Below are 19,332 nucleotides of genomic sequence, written 5' to 3' on the forward strand. Positions count from 1 at the left end.
AGCGACACTGATCTTGCTTTGTGTCCTTCTCTTGGCAAGAGCCAATAGAAACGCTGTATCTAAGCAGATACAATTCCGCAGTCCATGTGGGATATGTGACCAGAGATATGAACTGTGTTCCTAAGTTGTATCAGTGCTTTCTTAGTTGTAAGCCAATAATGTTTAAATGCTGTCAATCCACTCAACCATGAAAGGCAACCTGCCCACTGGTACCAATTGTGCCTATGACACACAGCTTTGGGGAAATCTGGGATGCTTTCTAGGTAGCGGCCTCGGTTCACATACAGTGGACTCTCCTGCATGCCCCAGGATCCTCTTGAACAGGCAGGAGTTTTTGGATGGATGTGTAGATATTCCATGGAGGCAAGTCAGGGCCAAAAGCATTCCCTAAATGTGGAAAAATGGAAAGCTACTCAAATGCCGGTAGAATGTGGTATGTGAATTCACGCACAAAAGGGAAAGTCCCCTGCTGCATAGAGTCAGCTGCTCTGCTCTGCTCTCATAGCCCTTCACCGGTTGAATATCTAATTTGTGCTGCTGGAGGGAAGAGTGATGCTGGACTGAAGAGTGGGCGGTCTCCACATTGGAACAAGCACCACGTACATGTCCTCAGTGGTTGGATGCCAGGAATTTTTATTTACAACCCTGCTCCCAGCAACCTCTTGTCTTTGTATGTTTGTGGATCACGCTTCATGGGATGGGGACAAAGGTATCAGAAAGCTTGAAAAAAGATCTACCCTAGCACAAGAAGAAAAGTTATTTTTAGTAAGGATTTTTCTCAGTCTTGAATTTCAGTGTCTAACCCGTTAATTGGGCCAGTACCTTAGTCTAGGGGTTCCCAAACTGTGGTCCATAAGCTTCATTCAAGTGGTCTGTGGTTTGTCTATAAAAATGCAATTAAATATCACACAGCATCAGTACATTATAATTACTACAACAGGCCAGAAAATCATTAAGTGGTGCAGTGAACACCTGCAGCAAATTTCAAGTGGTCTGGACAGAAAAAGGTTTGGGAACCAGTAGCTAGACCAGGCATCCCCAAACTGCGGCCCTCCAGATGTTTTGGCCTACAACTCCCATGATCCCTAGCTAACAGGACCAGTGGTCGGGGAAGATGGGAATTGTAGTCCAAAACATCTGGAGGGCCGAAGTTTGGGGGTGCCTGAGCTAGACCATGAATAAGAAGTTTCACAGTAGTTATAATTTCATGAAAATGTACTTAAAGTTGGCCAGCAGGTGGGCTGAAAACATTCCTCTATTGGATGACATAATTATGACATCACAATCCTGTTTGTTTAGCTGTTTGTATCAAGACTACAGCTAGACTATTAACTATGTATCCTGCTGTCTCTTTACAAGTCACAAAATCTTGTCAAGCCTCTAAGGTAAGAAGGCTGTAATTATTAAGTGGGTGGAAAGATGAGAGAGGGCATGGAAGAGTTCTTTCTCTTGTCTGCCTCTCATTCCTTGGGAAATTAGGAATGTGAAAGCCAGAAGAGGGAGGCAGGAGAGCATATCCAGAGGGGAGGAAGTGCCAGAGAATGTGTGTGTTTGGGGTCATGGGTATCTTGTTGCAGGGGGATTGTCCCTAGGCTGAAGGACCAGAAGACAAAGCAAGGGAGATTGCTTTTGTGCTGTGGGGAGAGAGAGATTGCTGATGGGTTGAAGCACCTCTTTCTTGGGAGCTGAAGCAATGCTTGAATTAGATAAAGGATTCCTTCCTTTTAGAAATAAGGGTGCCAACTGCAATGGAATGCCTGCTCTTTAATTCTAAGGCTGCAGTAATTCACTGATGAAGGAACTCTGTGCATGCTCAGCGTGATTCATAGCTATTGTAAAATATTGCAGGAGCCATCCCTGGTACTTTCCCCTACCTCTGCAATTTTTAGTTCTGCTGCTGTAGTCACATTAATTACTTCACCAATTGCTATAGGGACCATAACTGCTGCCCTCTCTTGCATAATTTGCATTAAAATATTTTGAAGCTGGGTGGAACTGTGAATTGCAAGTGTTTATGAACCTAAAATGTTGGAAGATATGTTCCTCATTCAGGAAATGTTTGTATGTGTGGGCATATTTTAGAACCTTTTCTACCTGAAAGGATTACTGGGTCAAGAGGGGGGAAATAGCCTGTAGTATAACAGCAGATGACAATGATAGGGGTCAGTAGGAAAATTCTCAGTAACAATGATGCCTTAATCATGTTTGCTATAGCAGGGCAGCATTTTCAGTCTGCCTCCAGGATTGAAGCTTGCAGACAACTTTAAAGTACATTTTTCTGAAACCTCTAAGAACTACAGTACTGACTGTTGTTCCACTACCTATTGAATGACTGATTGATGACTGACACTGAAATCTGAGATACAGGAAATACCATTATTGTGGTTATTGTATAAGGATATTGGGCTCAGCTACATTCCACATTCCTTTTCTGTTTTGTTGTTGTATTATATATATTTTTATGTCAAAATGTTAGCATTTTCTTGTCTATAGACAATAGTTTCAGAGAAAAGTCTGCAGTCGAAGACTTGTGGAAGCTGACTTCCTTTGTTTCTTCCCTTCACCCTGAAAAGCCTCTCCGGAGAGTTGGGTGCCCCGCTGAATTGGATGATTCCCACTCACTGATGGGTGCCCCTCCCCAATTTTCAGGTCCCCTCCTCACACATACCCTTGACCTTATTGCAGCTCAGCCCATTCATATTCAGTAGGGCAGGGGTGTCAAACTCAAATTCATCGGGGGCCGCATCAGCAGTTTGGTCACCCTCAAAGGGCCGGTTGTATCTGTAGGACTATGTGTCCACTCTTTATTATCATAAATTATTGTCACTGCATTCAATTATTACTGTTTTTTGTAATAATGTAAATAATAACTAGCTCTGAAAGCAGAAACATAGTCAGAATAATGGCAAGTAGATATTCAAATGTAAAATTATTGTACAATTTATTGAAAAATGATTTTTGGTAACTGCACTGGGTGGTGGAGGCTCGCTAGGGTTTCATGCAGGACCTTTGCAGAGCTACTAGTACCTGGAGATGCTGGGGTCCTTCTGCATGCAGGACAGATGTTCTGCCAGTGAGCCACCACCCTTCACCAAAGGGACTGGCTGAGGTTGACTCACTGGAGCTGCTCTCCTGGTTCCAGGGTTTAAGGGCCAGAAGTATAAAGCAGCATCCTATGTTTCTGAGGAGAGGGAGGGGAGGGGAGGAAGGAAGGAAGGAAGGAAGAAAAGAGGGAGTGGGAGGGAGAGAGGAAGGAAGGAAAGAGGGGAGAGAAAGAAGAGTAGGAAATAAGGAAGGGAATAAAGAAGAAAAGAAAAAGAAAGAGGTAGAGAAGACGGAGATAAAGAAGGAAGGAAGGAGAGGAAAAGAAAGAATAAGAACGAGAGAGAGGAAGAAAGAAAGGGAAGGGGGGGTCGCTGCCTTGATTCAGCGCCAGAAAAGAGCGCGAAGGGACCCAGGGGCAAAAAGCATTTCCCGTGCAGCGTGAGGCAGCGGGTGTCCGTTTTAGGAGAAGTGTGTAAAGCCTCAGAGTTGCACGTTTGTGGGGCTGAGCCGCTGCTGAGCTCACGTTCATGAGGCTGAGCCGCGGCAGGAGGAGGAGGAGGTGAGGCAAGAGGAGGAGGCGGCGGCGGCTTGCCGGGTCGGTGAGTCCCGAGCCTCTGGGACGCAGCAATGCTCTGTAGCACTTTGAATCCTCCTCCTCCACACGGCGCTGCTGGGTGCTTTGTCTGTGCTTCAGCAGCAGCAGCCGTTTCCAGGCGCCGAGCCGTGGCAGGAGGAGGAGGATTCAAAGTGCTACAGAGCACTGCTGCGTCCCAGAGGCTCGGGACTCTCCGTGCGGCGCTGCCGGGCACTGACCCAGCAAGCTGCCTCCTCCTTCTCCTGCTGTGGCTCGGGGCGCTCCACGCAGCGCTGCTCTGGCCGCCTTTCTACCCCCCCCCCCGGCCCCAGCTGTTTGTCGGTGCTTTGCTTCAGCAGCAAGGTCCCGCTGCTGGGTCCCGCTGGCTGGGGCGCTCAGCGGGCCACATGATGAGGTCTGGCGGGCCGGATTAGGCCCCCGGGCCTTGTGTTTGACACCCGTGCAGTAGGGTCTCCTTACTCTCAGGAGAGCCTTATTGTGGAGAGGAGGGAGAAATAAAATATTTAAATAAATACATGATTTGCAAGTTTTGGTGAAAGTAACAAAGATTCCTTTATTCCTCTGTAATTGACACGAAGCAGAAATGAAACAAATCCAGATTTTTTTACTTGTATTTTAGTAAAAGAGAAGTTTGATAAGTAAAAGTAAAAGGTTTTTTAAAGTAATGTATAGATGATGTCTCAGAAGTACTCTTCTAACCATTCTAATTTGTGAGACTTTTGTAAAAAATGTTCTCTGTGCAAAAACATAGCTTGTGGTGCCTCCCCCATCCGCTTGTGTAACTATGCTTACTAGATACTTATAGAGTTAGAACAACTTCTCAAATAAATCATCTCAGTGTTTGTGTTATGTAGCAAGCCCCTATTACCTTACTCGGAGCATCTCCAAAATGTTGATTGTTTTTAGATAACTTTGTGATTTTGTGTATATTCTGTAAATACACCCAAGTGATCTGAATTGCAAATTTTCCTCTTGATCATAGATGACTTCTTGTTTTATGTTCTACTCCTTCAGATAACTTTTGACTGTCAATTTATTTATTGTGTTCCTATTGCTTGTAGTATGATGGGCCTTATCCTATTTTATCTGTATGTTAATATGGTAAAACCCCAGTCTCTCTAAGTTCTGTTATGAGATGCCCTTGGGTTGTTCTTTACATGGATTACTTCAGCCCTGTTCCAGTGTAATTCCAACTGTATTGTTTGTTTATTTGTTGTTTAAAAGTATTTGCAAACTGCTTTATGGGCACATCCTCACAAAATGATACTCAAGAAAGGAGTGATAACTATAAATAATAGCTATAACAGATAGTATTAAATAATTTCTCAGGGTAGTAGGTTTGAGACCTATGTTGGGCAAAAGATTGCTGCATTGCAGTGGGTGGTCTCTTCCAACTATGATTCTATGATTCCCCCCCCCCCCCAAGTTAATGTCAGGAAGCAGCTCCAAATCAGCTTTCTTAACATACTTGTGATCCCAGTTAAAGGCAGTGAAGGCCACTTCAAGACTGCAACATTAGGGGCAAAAAAGTCAGCTGGAGCCACCATTAAGACCACCTCCCCCTTGCACTCACAAACCTAACAGATATTTGACCGTGGGCGCAAAAGAAGGACTCCTGCAGCAGATCTAAGTGTTTGGGAAGGATTATAATGAATGAAGGCAGTCCTTCAGATAACACAACCCCAATCCATTTTTAGTTTTGAAAGGTTAAACACTTTGAATTAGGTTGTTGTACCCAGTGCAACACACAAAATTTGTGTATGTTAACAATGAGGTAGAGAATTGGAAATGTACTTCTGTGGCCCACCTGACATTCTCGTATTGAATGAACACCATGTTTTAATGGGGCCTATACCCTCACCCGTGAAATTGAAGCCCCCTGAAATGTGTAATAACTGTATGGTTTGGGCCTCTTTTTAGAAATGTGACATCCAATGTGCAGGTGCCAAAAAAGTCAAATGTAATTCAGATCTCTATCACATGGATATTCTATACATGTTCGCATCCAGGCTACTCTGTTCACAGACTCATTTGGGAATTGTTTAATTTTTCCAAAGGTTTTTTCCCCCCTGAGGAGCAACTTACTAACACTTTCAGCTTAATTATGCTAAAACAAACTTATGACAGTATGAAGCTGACACACTGCATCAAACCATCTGACTATGTAGCCCAGTCCTCCTTCAAACTCTCCAACTGATGTCTTTCCTGGTCTGTTTCCTGACAGCCTTTTTTAACATGAGAAGTCATGGACTTGGTCTGGAAACTGTGAAAATAACAAAGGAGATGTTCTTCATTGCCCACATTTCGGAGCCGGGCTTTGGAGAGACAATAGGGCTGGATTTAATTAAGTTGTTAAGCTAGTGGAAGTAATGAATCCTGCTAGTGCAACAGGACTTTTACCACCGATGTACCAACTCCTGCCTCACAAGTTCTGCTTGGGGAGGTCAGGGTTACCAGCAAAACCCTGAGGGCATTGAGAGATGAGGTTGTTCCAGCTGGCAAGCAGAAATGCTTCCACTGATGGAACAATCTGCTTAGCACTATGTTGAATTGCACCTGTAGTTTTGGATTCTAAGACGAGTGAGAAGAAGGGAATTTTCAGAATGAAATTTCAATCCCTCCCTCTTGGTGCTGCCTGGATCCACAGAAAAGCATCCCCAGGGGGTTGAGGAGCCCTCCTGAGCAATGTGGGATGGTATACAAGCAGGTGAAACGTACCCAGTTTGGAGGGTTGGGGAAGGTGGTCCTGACTAATGTAGGATCAAGTGTGAGGGGCTGCAGGAGTCCAGCATTGACACCTGGACCTTGTCCCATTGTCCAAGACACCTTGAATGCTCCGGAGAGGCTTTTCAAGGGACATAAGTGGCTGTCCTTCTATGAACCTTCTTCCATTCACCTTTCTCAAGATGAACTTGATTAGCAGTAGATTCAGAACAAAGGACTGCTTCACACAGCAGATATTTAACTAATGGAATTCACTAAGCAAGTTCATAAAGGATGATCTATCAGTGGCTCTTTGCCATGATAGCACAATGAAACCTACCAGTTGTTGCAAGATCAATAGCAAGGAAGGGCTGTTGCCATCAGGCTTGTTGGCTTTTTCTAGCAGTGCTAGAAATGAGATTGTATACTAGGAAGCCCTTTCATGGATCCAATAGGGCTCTAGTTACATTTGTTCTTTACATTTATTGACTAAGGATACACTCTTGTTAAATGCTGCAGAAATCTGTGAATTGGTGTGTTGTTGTTTTTACTGGACTCTGTACAGAATCATTCATTATATAGAGTACATTATGCTTGCATCCAAGTAGTCCTACAGTTCTCTTAAGGGCAGAGGTTGATGTGCACCATAAGGCACCCATCTAGATGAGGAACACAGCTTTTCTAAAATATATCTTTGAGAACAGATGGGCCAAGCTGCCCTCATGACTGACTCTTGGTTTTTCATGTACTGTAGATTTCTGGAGCAGATTGATCTCTCTTGGACATCAGTTCACTTACAAATAAAGGATAGAGCCAAACATTTAGCTCAGACCACATACAATCATACTAAACTAGTTGGATCAGGCTGCAGTTCAAAATACTTTTTTTTAACCATGGCACTGCACTTCAAGGCCTTGTAACCTAGAGGATTGTATTTCTTCTTTGTCTTATATTTGGGAAACTTGCATATGTTTCCAGACACTGTCTTGGTTATAACACCTTTTATCCTCGAAAGCTATGGATTAATTTAAAACCACTCTGACTTGCAAGCCTGTCAACAATAAGCATGAGTTGGGGTTGTTTTTAAACTTAGTTCTTGAATAAAGAATCTCAAGATAATTTGCATTATATGTTTGGCTTTATATGTAGTTTTCCTACTCTTACATGATAACCATGTTCAAATATATAAAAGGATGTCATATAGAGGAGGGAGAAAGGTTGTTTTCTGCTGCTCCAGAGGAGCGGACACAGAGCAACTGATTCAAACTACAAGAAAGAAGATTCCACCTAAACATTAGGAAGAACTTCCTGACAGTAAGAGCTGTTCGGCAGTGGAATTTGCTGCCAAGGAGTGTGGTGGAGTCTCCTTCTTTGGAGGTCTTTAAGCAGAGGCTTGACAGCCATCTGTCAGGAATGCTTTGATGGTGTTTCCTGCTTGGCAGGGGGTTGGACTGGATGGCCCTTGTGGTCTCTTCCAACTCTATGATTCTATGATTCTATGATTCTACATTTTGAATACATGGAATCAATGTTGAACAGGGCCAGCCCAGGACATTTTGCTGTCTGAGGTAAAATTGCAAATGATGCTCCTCTTGCCACAAAACCATCTGAAAACTTACAAAAGGAAGGGAAAATGCTTTCTTGTTCAATCTCTCCCCCATTCTCCTCTCTCCCATCATGTTTTCTGGCAAAACAGCTGCCATGGTCCAGCAAAATAGAATAGGGTAACGCTTGTTTAAGGCTGCATATTTGCTTACAGTACTACATGCAGGTTTGGCTGTTCGGATTGGCAGTGTGTATAGAGGGGTTTGGATACTAATTCCTCATGTTTGGATAAGTGACTTTTTGTAAAACAAGCGTTTGGATAGTGGGACCTGCGTGTATCTCCTATGCTGCCACTACTCTTCTGATTCATAGGGTGATTTATTGTGATGCCTAAAATTCAGTCTCTTGTTAAATGGGAAGGATAAAAATTCCAGGTAATAAATTTCACATTAGTTGCACTCAGGACTAGAGTGCTTATAATTAAAAATATATGTACCTTGTATGGTATGATGGGGAAGTCCTTTCTGTCACCAGCAGTTACATTGTTTGAGTTTAGTAGTTTGTGAAAATACCTCAAAAGATTGGTTCCTTTATGCCTAGCATTTATCTTTGCCATATTTGAAGCTTTAAAAAGATATATTTTGAATGATAGGATGAATGAAAAATTATTTTGGGGTGGGGGGAGAGAATGTTTAGTTCTTTGAGAGTAATCTTACTTATTATCAGTTTCATTACTGTTAAGCTATCATATATTTATTGTTGTTTTTTGAATGGGCTGCTTTCCCAAATCAGATTCAAGCTGCAGTGTATGCAGTGTGTTAAGATAAATATATATGCTCCCAGTTATCACAAAATCCTTGCTATTTGAATTATGTATATTTTGCTTATGTGCACTTTGAATTGTACTAATGGTAGCCTTTAAATAATAGTTTCATTTCTGTGTAGTATGTATTTGAATAATGAACCATACAAAATGGGCTTGTGAAGGAAACAGCGTTTTCCGAGGACAGTTTGCATTTATGATTCAGTACCCTAAATTCCCAGAGTGAGTTAGGAACTGTAATGTATTTTGATTTAATGCCTTTACTGTATAGTTGGTTTTTTTACCCACAAACTGTATCGTAATGGTAATCTAATTACCCACACATTTTTGTATGTATGTAAAAACTGGTGAGATGCTGCTGCTGCTGGGACCATGTTCGCCTTTCTTTTCCTGGCCAGATTCTCAGCTGAGGTGACGAGAGATTTGGGGGCACCTTTTTCTTGGTATCCAGTGCAGATCCAAATCAAACTTTCAGTGCATACACCTTGTGTTGGAGAACAGTAATAGTCCATGCATTTCAAAGTACACTTAAAGTACATAACTTCTTCCCCAAAGAACCCGAGGACTGTTGCTTACTCCTCAGAGCTACAATTTTCATTACCCTTAAACTACAGTTCCCATCGGAGAAGCCATGTGGTTTAAAAATATGCTGTGGATGATGTAGTCTAAGAACAATTTGGGTTACTGCATCACTGATTTTATCCTTTGCAGATGCAACTGGCCTGCTCACGGTCTCAGGGCTCCAGCTCAAGCCGTGAAAGAGCAGGAAACCCAATTTCACAAGTATGACTCTCTTTAGCCGTGTGTTTTCCTTTTGGTTTATTGGCTCTCTGCCACTAGTTTTCAGTAGAGATCCCAGATGTACCTCTGAGCATCATGAGAGAATTGGCATTAAAGGGATGTAATTGATAATTCTCTTTTTTCAAATGAGATAACTAAAAAATAAGTGTAAATCATGGTGTGAAGAGTGCATTAAGGCCAGATGGGTAGAATAACCAACATTCAGCTTTGCACTCAAATTATCATGGTGATAGACCCTGATGTAAAATTGACTCCTCACAAAAATCTGATGGCCGTTTTCCCTGGTTCTTTGGCAGAGGCTCTGCTCAGTAGTAAATGAAAGCTGAGCGGCTTCTTCCTTTTTGTTTTGATCCTGTCCATCTTACTTAAGCAGTTTTGGGCAGAGTTAGCAAAAAAAAATTCCTCTGAAAAGCGTCTGGCAAATGGAGGGCACTAAATAAACATTACACCGTCTCAGGAACACCAACAAGCAGATGGTTCATTTCAACCCACTTGGATTTTAGCAAATGGGAAAAACACCTAGCTTGGTGTGCTGTTTAAAACAACAGTATGGATTGCAAATATTGCACATTGTTAAAGTGTTTTGCATTATGTTTGTAGCTTCATCTGGACAACTAATTTGCTGCAGTTTGAGACAGAAAGGAGATGGCATCATTTCTAGCTTTCTATTATCTTTCTGTATTTTTCCTTTGAGGGCATTGCTTTTGTGATTGGTGACTGAGAGAGCTATGTATTAACTTACCTGGAAGCTTGTTTTATTTGACTTTCCAGAAACATCTGTTAAGTATAGCTATGCTTCCCTCCCATTATTGGGTTATCATAGAAGTGCTTGATATTGGGCCAGTTTTCCAAAAGTAAGAAATCGGTATCTTCTGGGGCTTGAAAAATGTCAACTTTCTGACTCCCTTTTCCAGTGCCCCCTTCTCATAAGCACTTACTTGATCCATCCTATTTAAATAGGCTTCTGTGGAAAGCAGGTTGGCAAAACTTCAAGCAGCTCCAAAGCCATTGGCTGCAGCTTCACCTTGATATGGTCAGGCTAGTTGCTGCAAAGCAGGTGCATAGCTCCAGGAGCTATTATGTGTTGCTGTGTATGGAGCCATTGAAGTTCCCAGGTGGAGTGACTAAGCTTGTGATTTTACTGTTATTCACTTTTGAATAACATGAATGGACTGAGAGTTGAATTTCAGTAATCTATTGTCAGTAAGGAATTTTTTTTTAAAAAAATCCATGCCACACAGGCTATTCATTTTTCAGTCCGAATTATCTCTATGCTCCTTGCATTTAGTTCAGTTTCTCCTTAATTTATGTAAGACCATTCTTGAAGAGGTCTTTGAATTTATGCTGATCTTTAGGAGTTTCATATATATATATATATATATATATATATATATATATATATACACACACACACACACACACACACACACACACACACAGGAGGCATACAACTGAAACTTGGCTTTTATAATTTCTGCATCTTGCTACTAGGCATAGTATGGTCAAGGTTATGTTCGTTCATAGAAAATGCTGAGAAAAATAAGCCCAGGGTGCTTTTTAAAAGGTCTTGTGCTCAGCCTTACACTTGTTCACTCCTTTTAATGATGGTTTGTTTGAATGATCCAGTGGACTTGCTGGAATTCTATATATTTTGCATTTATTTAAGGGGGAGAAACTCATATGACTATAGTTTACCGTGTACTATATGGCAAAAGCTGGTCAGATACAGGTAATTCTTTTCCTATGCCAACTTCTGCTTGCCCAGTGTTTCTGAAACAGTGGACATTGAACCACTTTCTGGTGTGCCTCCGTGCCACAGCCTTCCCCACCTTATAGTCATGCTATAGCCTATTAGTCTGACTAGTACCAGCTCCAGAAACTCCTTGTCTTCTGATTAAAGGTGGCCAGGATACAAAAGGAGGATGTGGGAAGGGAGGTCTCAGGAGGTATTGAAGGGCAATAGAAACTGGCATAACTGTTGTTTATGCTCTGGCAACCTTTGGTTATATTCCTGCAATACATTAGACACAAGGACAGTTTGAAAACTTGCGCTTGTGCAAAATTCAGTGGCCAGGCTGCTCCCCACGGCAAGATGGCTAGAGCATATACTGTCAATCCTGGCCGAACTGCACTGGCTGCCGGTTAGTTTCCAGGCCCAATTCAAAATGCTGGCTTTGACCTATAATTCCTTAAATGGCTCTGTACCACAATTCTGCAAGGACTGCCTCTCTCCATATGAATCTACCTGGACCCCGCAATGTTCTTCTGAGGCCCTTCTTCGTGTGCTTCTTCCATGAGAGGTCTGGAGAGTAGCAACAGGAAATGGGCCTTTTCTGCAGTGGCTTCCCATTTGTGGAATGCTCTTCCCAGGGAGGTTCAGCTGGCGCCTTCATTGTACACTTAGGTGTCAGGCAAAAGCATTCCTCTTCAAACAGGCCTTTGGCTGACTTACATCCTAGATCCCTTTAAATGTTTTTTTTTGGGGGGGGGATTATTGGCTTGATTGGTTTTTGTCCTTGTTCTTATTATGTATTTTGTGTGTTTTTTCTTCTTGTATTTTAATGCTGTGAACCACCCTGAGATCTACAGATGAAGGGTGGTATACAAATTTTAATAATAATAATAATAATAATAATAATAATAATAATATGACAAAAATCAAGATTGTAGTACTAACATAAACTAATTCTGAATGATGAGGAAGGAGAGCAGACAGGAAAGCTGTAACAGAAAGAAGTTCATGTAACAGGACCAGGAAGGAAGGGTGAAAGAAACTGGCAGTTTGGTTGAGAGATAAGGTAAAGGTTAAATGTGAAAGGAGAATAGGAGGAAAGCGAAAAGAGTATAAAAAGCCTTCACCACCTGGAGCATCTGGATCAGCAAATTCTGCCTAAAGTGGGGAGACTTTCGCAATACCTCCAGAGCAAATGTCGGTGGTATTATTATTATCATCATCATCATCACAGTGGTACCTTGGTTTAAGAACAGCTTAGTTTATGAGCAACTTGGATTAAAAACGCTGCAAACCCGGATGTAGGTGTTTTGGTTTGTGAACTTTGCCTTGGAATAAGAACATGTTTTGCTTCCCGTTGAGTCTCTTCCATTTGTAAATTGAGTCCCTCGCTGCTATGGGAAAGCACGCCTTGGTTTAAGAATGCTTTGGTTTAAGAAAGGACTTCCGGAACAGATTAAGTTCATAAACCAAGGTACCACTGTATAGCAAATGTCTGTATTTAGCTTAAGGAAAGCTGAACTGTGGAACTCCTTGCCACAAGGGAAAATGTGGTGGAAAATAATTTAGTAATTTCCAAAGCTGGGTTATTTATGTATAGAAAATGATACTGTTAATTGTCAGGTGATTATGCCAAACTCTGCCTCCATCTGCCACCATTTTGTGGTTGGCTTTATCCCTAAACCACCATTGTGTGACTGGTGGGCCTCAGAGGGAATTTTCAGCTGTGTCAAGTGGTCCCTGGGACCCCTGAGCTAGGCAATGGATACAAAACAGTTTCTCAGTCTGTGATCCTATCTTTAGCTTGTTACCTAATATTAATTGGATTAGCAGATTTCTCTGGAAAATAATTTTGTTCTTTTGATTTAATTAATGATTTAATTCTGAATACATGTTGTATGACTTGTTTTATTTTCAAAATAATGACCTTTCAAATGTTTTGAAGAGGCTGTATTGATATGAGCACCAGTCTTACAAAAATTAATCACATGGTATAATCATCCTGGAACCTCAGAATACAGGGTGGGTGGGTACCTGTTTCTCATTAAAATGAAAAACAAATTGTGGAAAGTATCACAGATGTTGGGGAAAAAGGATTCCAGCTTTGTGTTTTATTTGGCATGCTAATGTTTAACTTGCTAAAGTTAACGCTGATGGAGAGATTTCAAACATCTCACTTTCATTTTAAAATGTATATGAAAGATGGAGTATGTTACTCCCCCCTCCCTTTAAAAGTGAAGGTCTACCATTACGGTGGGACATGGGGTGGCGCTGTGGTCTAAACCACAGAGCCTAGGGCTTGCTGATCAGGAGGACGGAGTGATTTGGTTGCTCGGTCCCAGCTCCTGCCAACCTAGCAGTTCGAAAGCACGTCAAAGTGCAAGTAGATAAATAGGTACCGCTCTGGTGGGAAGGTAAACGGTGTTTCTGTGCGCTGCTCTGGTTTGCCAGAAGCAGTTTAGTCATGCTGGCCACATGACCCGGAAGCTGTACGCCGGCTCCCTTGGCCAGCAAAGCGAAATGAGCGCCGCAACCCCAGAATCGTCTGTGACTGGACCTAATGGTCAGGGGTCCCTTTACCTTTACCATTATGGTAAATACTTAAAACAGCCTCATTACATATCAACATCATACGTGCACATGTGGCATATAAAGAATGAACAGGTTGATCAAATCTTGAGAGTTGCTCATTCAAACCTTTACTTAACGTTTGTTACAGGCAATGAAAGGAAAAGCCAACTATACATGGTGGTTTTAAAGATAATCCTTTAAATTACTCTGACTGAAAAAAAAGATAAGTTGCCAAATTCGTACAAGTATGTTAAATTGCTCCATCACTTTATCTCTATAGAGAAAGATTGCCATCTGGAAAGCTTCCTAAAAGCTGTATCTAATTCTGTGTTGAACCTGAAACGTAAAAATAGAGCAGCTATAGAATATTGGGGAAAGTCTGTAAATAGCTCAAGTGTACTCCAGTCTTTATTTCATTTTACTATTTAGAGACAGTGAGTACCATCTATCTCCCTCTGCAGTCAATAGCAAAACTGCTGATCACTATGGTTTCACCTATTGCCGCTGGAAGTGTGCTCTGTGAAAATCAGATTGTGCATTGTTCAATAAACAATAATCGGGCAGGAATTTAAATCCTCCTTGTTTTGAATTTTCCCACAGAGCACACCTGTCACACCAGTACCAATGCAAGTCCAGGGCCCATCTGTCAGTTTGCCACCACCTGTGTTCACTGTACCAAGTTCGCACACAGAACAAGTGAAAAAACCTGGACAGAATTTCATGTGTCTCTGGCAATCCTGTAAAAAGTAAGTGTTTTTCTTTGAGTTGACCCATATATTACAAAGGTTTAGTTTTATGCAACATGATATTTGTGATTATTGACCCCATCCTTTTTAAAGTTTCCCATCAGTACCTGTCCACCTGTCAGCTAACTGAGGAAACAAGGTTGGTTGTTTTTTTTAAAAAGAGAAATAGAGAAGACCATCCCTCTCTCGGTTCTTTTCCCACCACTGGAAACTAAGGTCTTCTTTTGCTAGGGAGTTCCTTGAGAAAGCACTTAACTGAAGATGGAAGACAAAGCTGAAGATGATCTTTGGGAGAGTGAGAGAGCCAATATCCTTAGTGACTTGTTTTAGGGAACTTCATTTGAAATACATTATTCCCTTACCCTCAGTGTCAATGGTTGAACAGAATCTTTAGCACCATTCAAGCCTCTGTTTGCACAAGTGGTCAGTCTTACAAATGTTTAACTCCTTCTTGGGGAAGGGGAGGTCTTTATCAGCTTTTTTTTTAAAAGGTACAAATCCATTCCTTTCTGCTGCATATAAGTTCAGTGGTACCTTGGTTTTCAAACGTCTCCATTGACAAACATTTCAGTTTTTGAACTCCGTAAACCCAGAAGTAAATGCTTCAGTTTTCGAACACGACTTGGAAGTCGAACATGCCACGCAGCTTCCAATGAGTGTAAGATCCTGAGGTCTAGCTGTAGGCTATTGGGTTTTCAGTTTTTGAACGTTTCAGAACTCGAACGGTCTTCCAGAACAGATTACGTTTGAAAACCGAGGTGCCACTATATTTGCACAGTCTTTTGCAGCATGCAACCCTTTGCGATAGTAAGTCAAACTTTTGAATAATTAATATTTGCCATTTCTTGGATTTTTATTTTTCAGTATTCATGTTGATTGCTCAGGCAACAAAATTGTTAGCAAAATCATATTCCTTCTTTGCCTGAGTTTAAATGTTTTACATTTTCTAGGTGGTTTCAAACGCCATCCCAGGTTTTCTATCACGCTGCAACTGAACATGGAGGAAAAGACGTCTACCCTGGACAGTGTTTATGGGAGGGCTGTGAACCTTTCCAGCGGCAAAGGTTTTCCTTCATTACCCACTTGCAGGTAGAAATTGATCTCCTATCCCTTTTCTCAGTGAAATTGATGTAAAATTTGAAAGACATTATTTTCATATAAATATAAAAATTCTATGCTAGAAAGTAAGTGATGGGCATTCCTTCTAATGTCAAGAATAGCAGGCTCAGAAACAGTGCAGAAAAAGCAGTCCAGTGTGATCTGAGCATGCTCAATGGCCTTCAGGAACTACAGTAAATTAAGATTGTGGATGCGGGGAGGGCGGGAATGAAGGGGGAATTGTGAGGAGAGAGTTTGCCAGCTTGAGCCTCTAATAGCTTATAGATGGGGTGGAGCATGTGCATCATGAGGTGAAATAACTTCCTTCTATGCACCATATTGGGAGACAGCAGAAGGCCCAGCTAGAGAACAACAGGGTGCTCTAATTCAGGGGCTTGCAGTCAGTTTCAAACCAAACATCTTATTGCAACACACACACACACACACACAATTTGATAGTAATAAAATGCAGAGCAAGGGAATTTCTGCCCCTCTCTCCTCCACCAGCAAATACCATTTTATTTTCCCAGGCTTGGAAAGCATTTTAACCTCCTGAAGTGGTTTTAATGCTGCTGTGTTTATATGCTTATCCATGAATTGTTTTACTGATGTTTTGTTCTTCTTCCTAATTTAATGTTGTGAACCACCCACTGCAATCTGATATTCACTTTTCTAGGAGTAAGCGTCATTGAGCTCAATGAGACTTACTTCTGAGTGGTCATGCATAATGTGCTTTCAGTTCCCTGTAAACATGATCAGAGCTTGTTCATATTTATTACCATACATTTTTTTACAATGGCTGACACCAGCATGATGCACCAAATATTTCTACCTCATTCATCAACGGGCTGTAGGTTTGACCTTTTCCAGGTGTTTTTCTATTAGCTTCTGTGCAGTAGCTAGAAGAGTGCTTATCCAAATGGTGTTTTCCTTCTTCATTGCATTTCATTCTTCAATCAATAACAAGGCAATGAATTATAACAACACAATGTACAAAATGTCTCAAATTCACATTCTTCAATATGGTGTTGCTGATTTTTCCGTATTTACTGGGCAGTGTACAGAGTCTCCTGTTGATGCTATTGCTTTGTGCACATTCTCCACCCATTAATGTGAATGTACATAATTGCAGTGTTTGTGTATGTTCACCAGTCAATTTATGAGATGTGTATGTACACACACACCACTCTCTCTACTAGGTCTGTGTTATGTATTTAACATTATTATTATTTCTCTCAAATAGGATAAGCATTGCTCAAGAGATGCCCTTCTTGCAGGATTAAAACAAGATGATCACGGACAAGCAGGAAGTTCAAAACCTTCCACAAAGTAAGAGGCATGATCTTCATTGTTAATCTAGCAGCAGAATCCTATGCATATTTTCTCAGAATTCCAACTGTGTTCGGTGAAGCTGTGTCCCAGTTAAGCATGCATAGGATTGCTGGCTAAGTTCTGCTGGATGCAGCAAGTTCACATTGCCAATCACCAGGCTAATACCTCAGCTCCTTCTGATCCTTTGGTGGCAGAGGGTGGGACAGCTTATGGGTGGCATGTAGCTCACCAAATCTGTATTTTTCGCTTGGCAAACAGTACACTCACCAAACAGTACACTGAAGATTGTGTTATTTGTACGGAATGTCTGCTCGTGAGTCTATCCATTTTGCATTTTTCTAACAGCCCAACACTAAATATCTTTGTTGCGGAAGGGTCCCAACATCCTTCCTATTCCTTTTAAAATCTCTCACAGTTACAGAAACTAGGCATTATGCCAAGAGAGCGGTGACCTATACCCCCTTCCAATTTCAACTGCCAGTTGAATAAGTCATTATTCCTGTTCATCCCATTTTGAATGGGAACCAGAATTGCCTGCTTTCGTAATGCTCTCATCTTCATCAAAAGTTCTGATCCTTCCTCATGCAGTATCTCTGCCCACACACGAAAGGATCATTGTAGGACTCAGCAGAGCTCTTGTTTCTCCCCTCAGCTCATGGGCCAGACTCACTAGCAGGCTGACCAATTATTATAGAAAGATTTGTGGGCTGCTTTCTAATCTCCCATCTCGTCCTCCTCTCTTCTCATTTTATTTATGTCACTTTTAGAGATAGTATAGAAGAGGAGACAGGGATATTGGGACATGCCTAGACCTCCCGTTCTCTAAGTGGCACTGGTGCACTTATTTCCAAGGCATACTGAAGGGAAGGGAGAAAACAAACAGGCCACTGAGCTCTGTGTGGAACCCACTACACACTGCAGCTGTGTGTGGGAAAGATCCTAACATGATTCTAAGGGTGGCTATCAAAGGATTTAAAATTTTCTTTATCATATGATTTGAATAGATTGGATATGTTTGCACATTAGCAAAACAAATATTAAAAAAGGAAAATCTGGGTCTGTAACAACATTAGCCACTTTAGAATCAACATTTATAACTTTCTATGTGTCCGGGAAGTTTTAAAAAATGGTCGATGTTTTATTGTGTTTTAAAATATTTTGTTGGGAGCCACCCAGGAGTGGCTAGGGCAACTCAGTCAGATGGGCAGCATATAAATAATAAAATTATTATTAAATTATTATCATCATTACATATGATTGTTTTAGATCATAAGAGTTTGTATTTGAACAGTGATTTCAATTGAGGAGTGTAATATTTTTAGCCGCCAGCATCAAGCACTAGCCTTTCAGGAGGAAATATTTATTGTGCCCCTTTTTAATTCCTTTTGTTGTATTTTTTTAAAATCTCATTTAGGCCACCAAATGCAGCAGGGGCTTCTTCCACTCCCAGAGCACAGAAGGCCATTGTCAATCATCCTAGTGCTGCCCTCATGGCACTAAGAAGGGGATCAAGAAACCTTGTTTTCAGAGATTTCACAGTAAGTAGCAAGCATATGGATTAAACAGGAGGAAAGTCTTCTTGTCGGGCTTGTTCTAAAGCTATTTTCTTTTCTGTTTAAGGATGAAAAAGAGGGACCAATTACTAAACACATCCGATTAACAGCTGCCTTAATATTAAAAAATATTGGTAAATATTCAGAATGTGGTCGCAGGTAAGCAGATCATGTCTTTAAAATTGTTTATCTCACTATAATGCCAGCCTATGTAATACTTCATATTCACTACTGCCATTAATGTTTGAGCTTCTGCAGCCTCTGTATTGGTTGCTTTTTCTGATAAAAAGTGTTCTCACATAGGCAGATTCACCCTGCAAACATAAGATTTTGCTGTGCTTCGGTTTTGGTACCGTATTTAAATTCCATTTTTAGTCTTCATGGTTCTTTTCAAAAGAGCTTGGAAAGAGGCAGGTGGTGTAAAATGAACAGAAAAAAAAACCTGAGTGACTATGACCTGAGCCTCTGTTAGAAGTAAAAAGACATTTTAGTGCATTGCGCCCTGTGATCCTCCCCTTTCCACCTCCTCGGTTCTCTAATATATCCTGTCATTCACCTATCTACCCCCATCCGACACAGTAAATGGGCATGACTGTCCCGGAACAGAATTTCCAGTGGGATTCTTAAATGTTTAAAAGATACCTGCTACACCCATTTCCCATAATTCCTATTTTGCCTTGCGGATGCACCTCTTCCCATGCATCCACCCCTCTGTATCTCTTTTCACCCTTATGCCAATAATGTTGGCCATATAATGTTCCTCTCCCTGCATCTTTCTTCCAATCTAC

The 19,332-nt window shown here is 41.3% G+C and overlaps 1 protein-coding gene across 5 annotated transcripts in view; it reads left to right on the forward strand.

Moving 5' to 3' along the window:
• Window positions 1-19,332, forward strand: part of ARID2 (AT-rich interaction domain 2) — a 99,186-nt gene that overhangs the window by 78,037 nt on the left and 1,817 nt on the right. For all 5 annotated transcript variants that reach the window (XM_035128571.3, XM_060279624.2, XM_088676834.1 and 2 more), the window contains 5 exons: window positions 14,416-14,561; window positions 15,512-15,650; window positions 16,903-16,988; window positions 18,406-18,529; window positions 18,612-18,703. In XM_035128571.3, coding sequence (XP_034984462.3) covers window positions 14,416-14,561; window positions 15,512-15,650; window positions 16,903-16,988; window positions 18,406-18,529; window positions 18,612-18,703 — 587 coding nt within the window. The remainder of the gene's footprint in view (window positions 1-14,415; window positions 14,562-15,511; window positions 15,651-16,902; window positions 16,989-18,405; window positions 18,530-18,611; window positions 18,704-19,332) is intronic.

This window comes from Zootoca vivipara, chromosome 9 (assembly GCF_965207765.1).
Source record: "Zootoca vivipara chromosome 9, rZooViv2.hap1.1, whole genome shotgun sequence".
Taxonomy (NCBI): domain Eukaryota; kingdom Metazoa; phylum Chordata; class Lepidosauria; order Squamata; family Lacertidae; genus Zootoca; species Zootoca vivipara.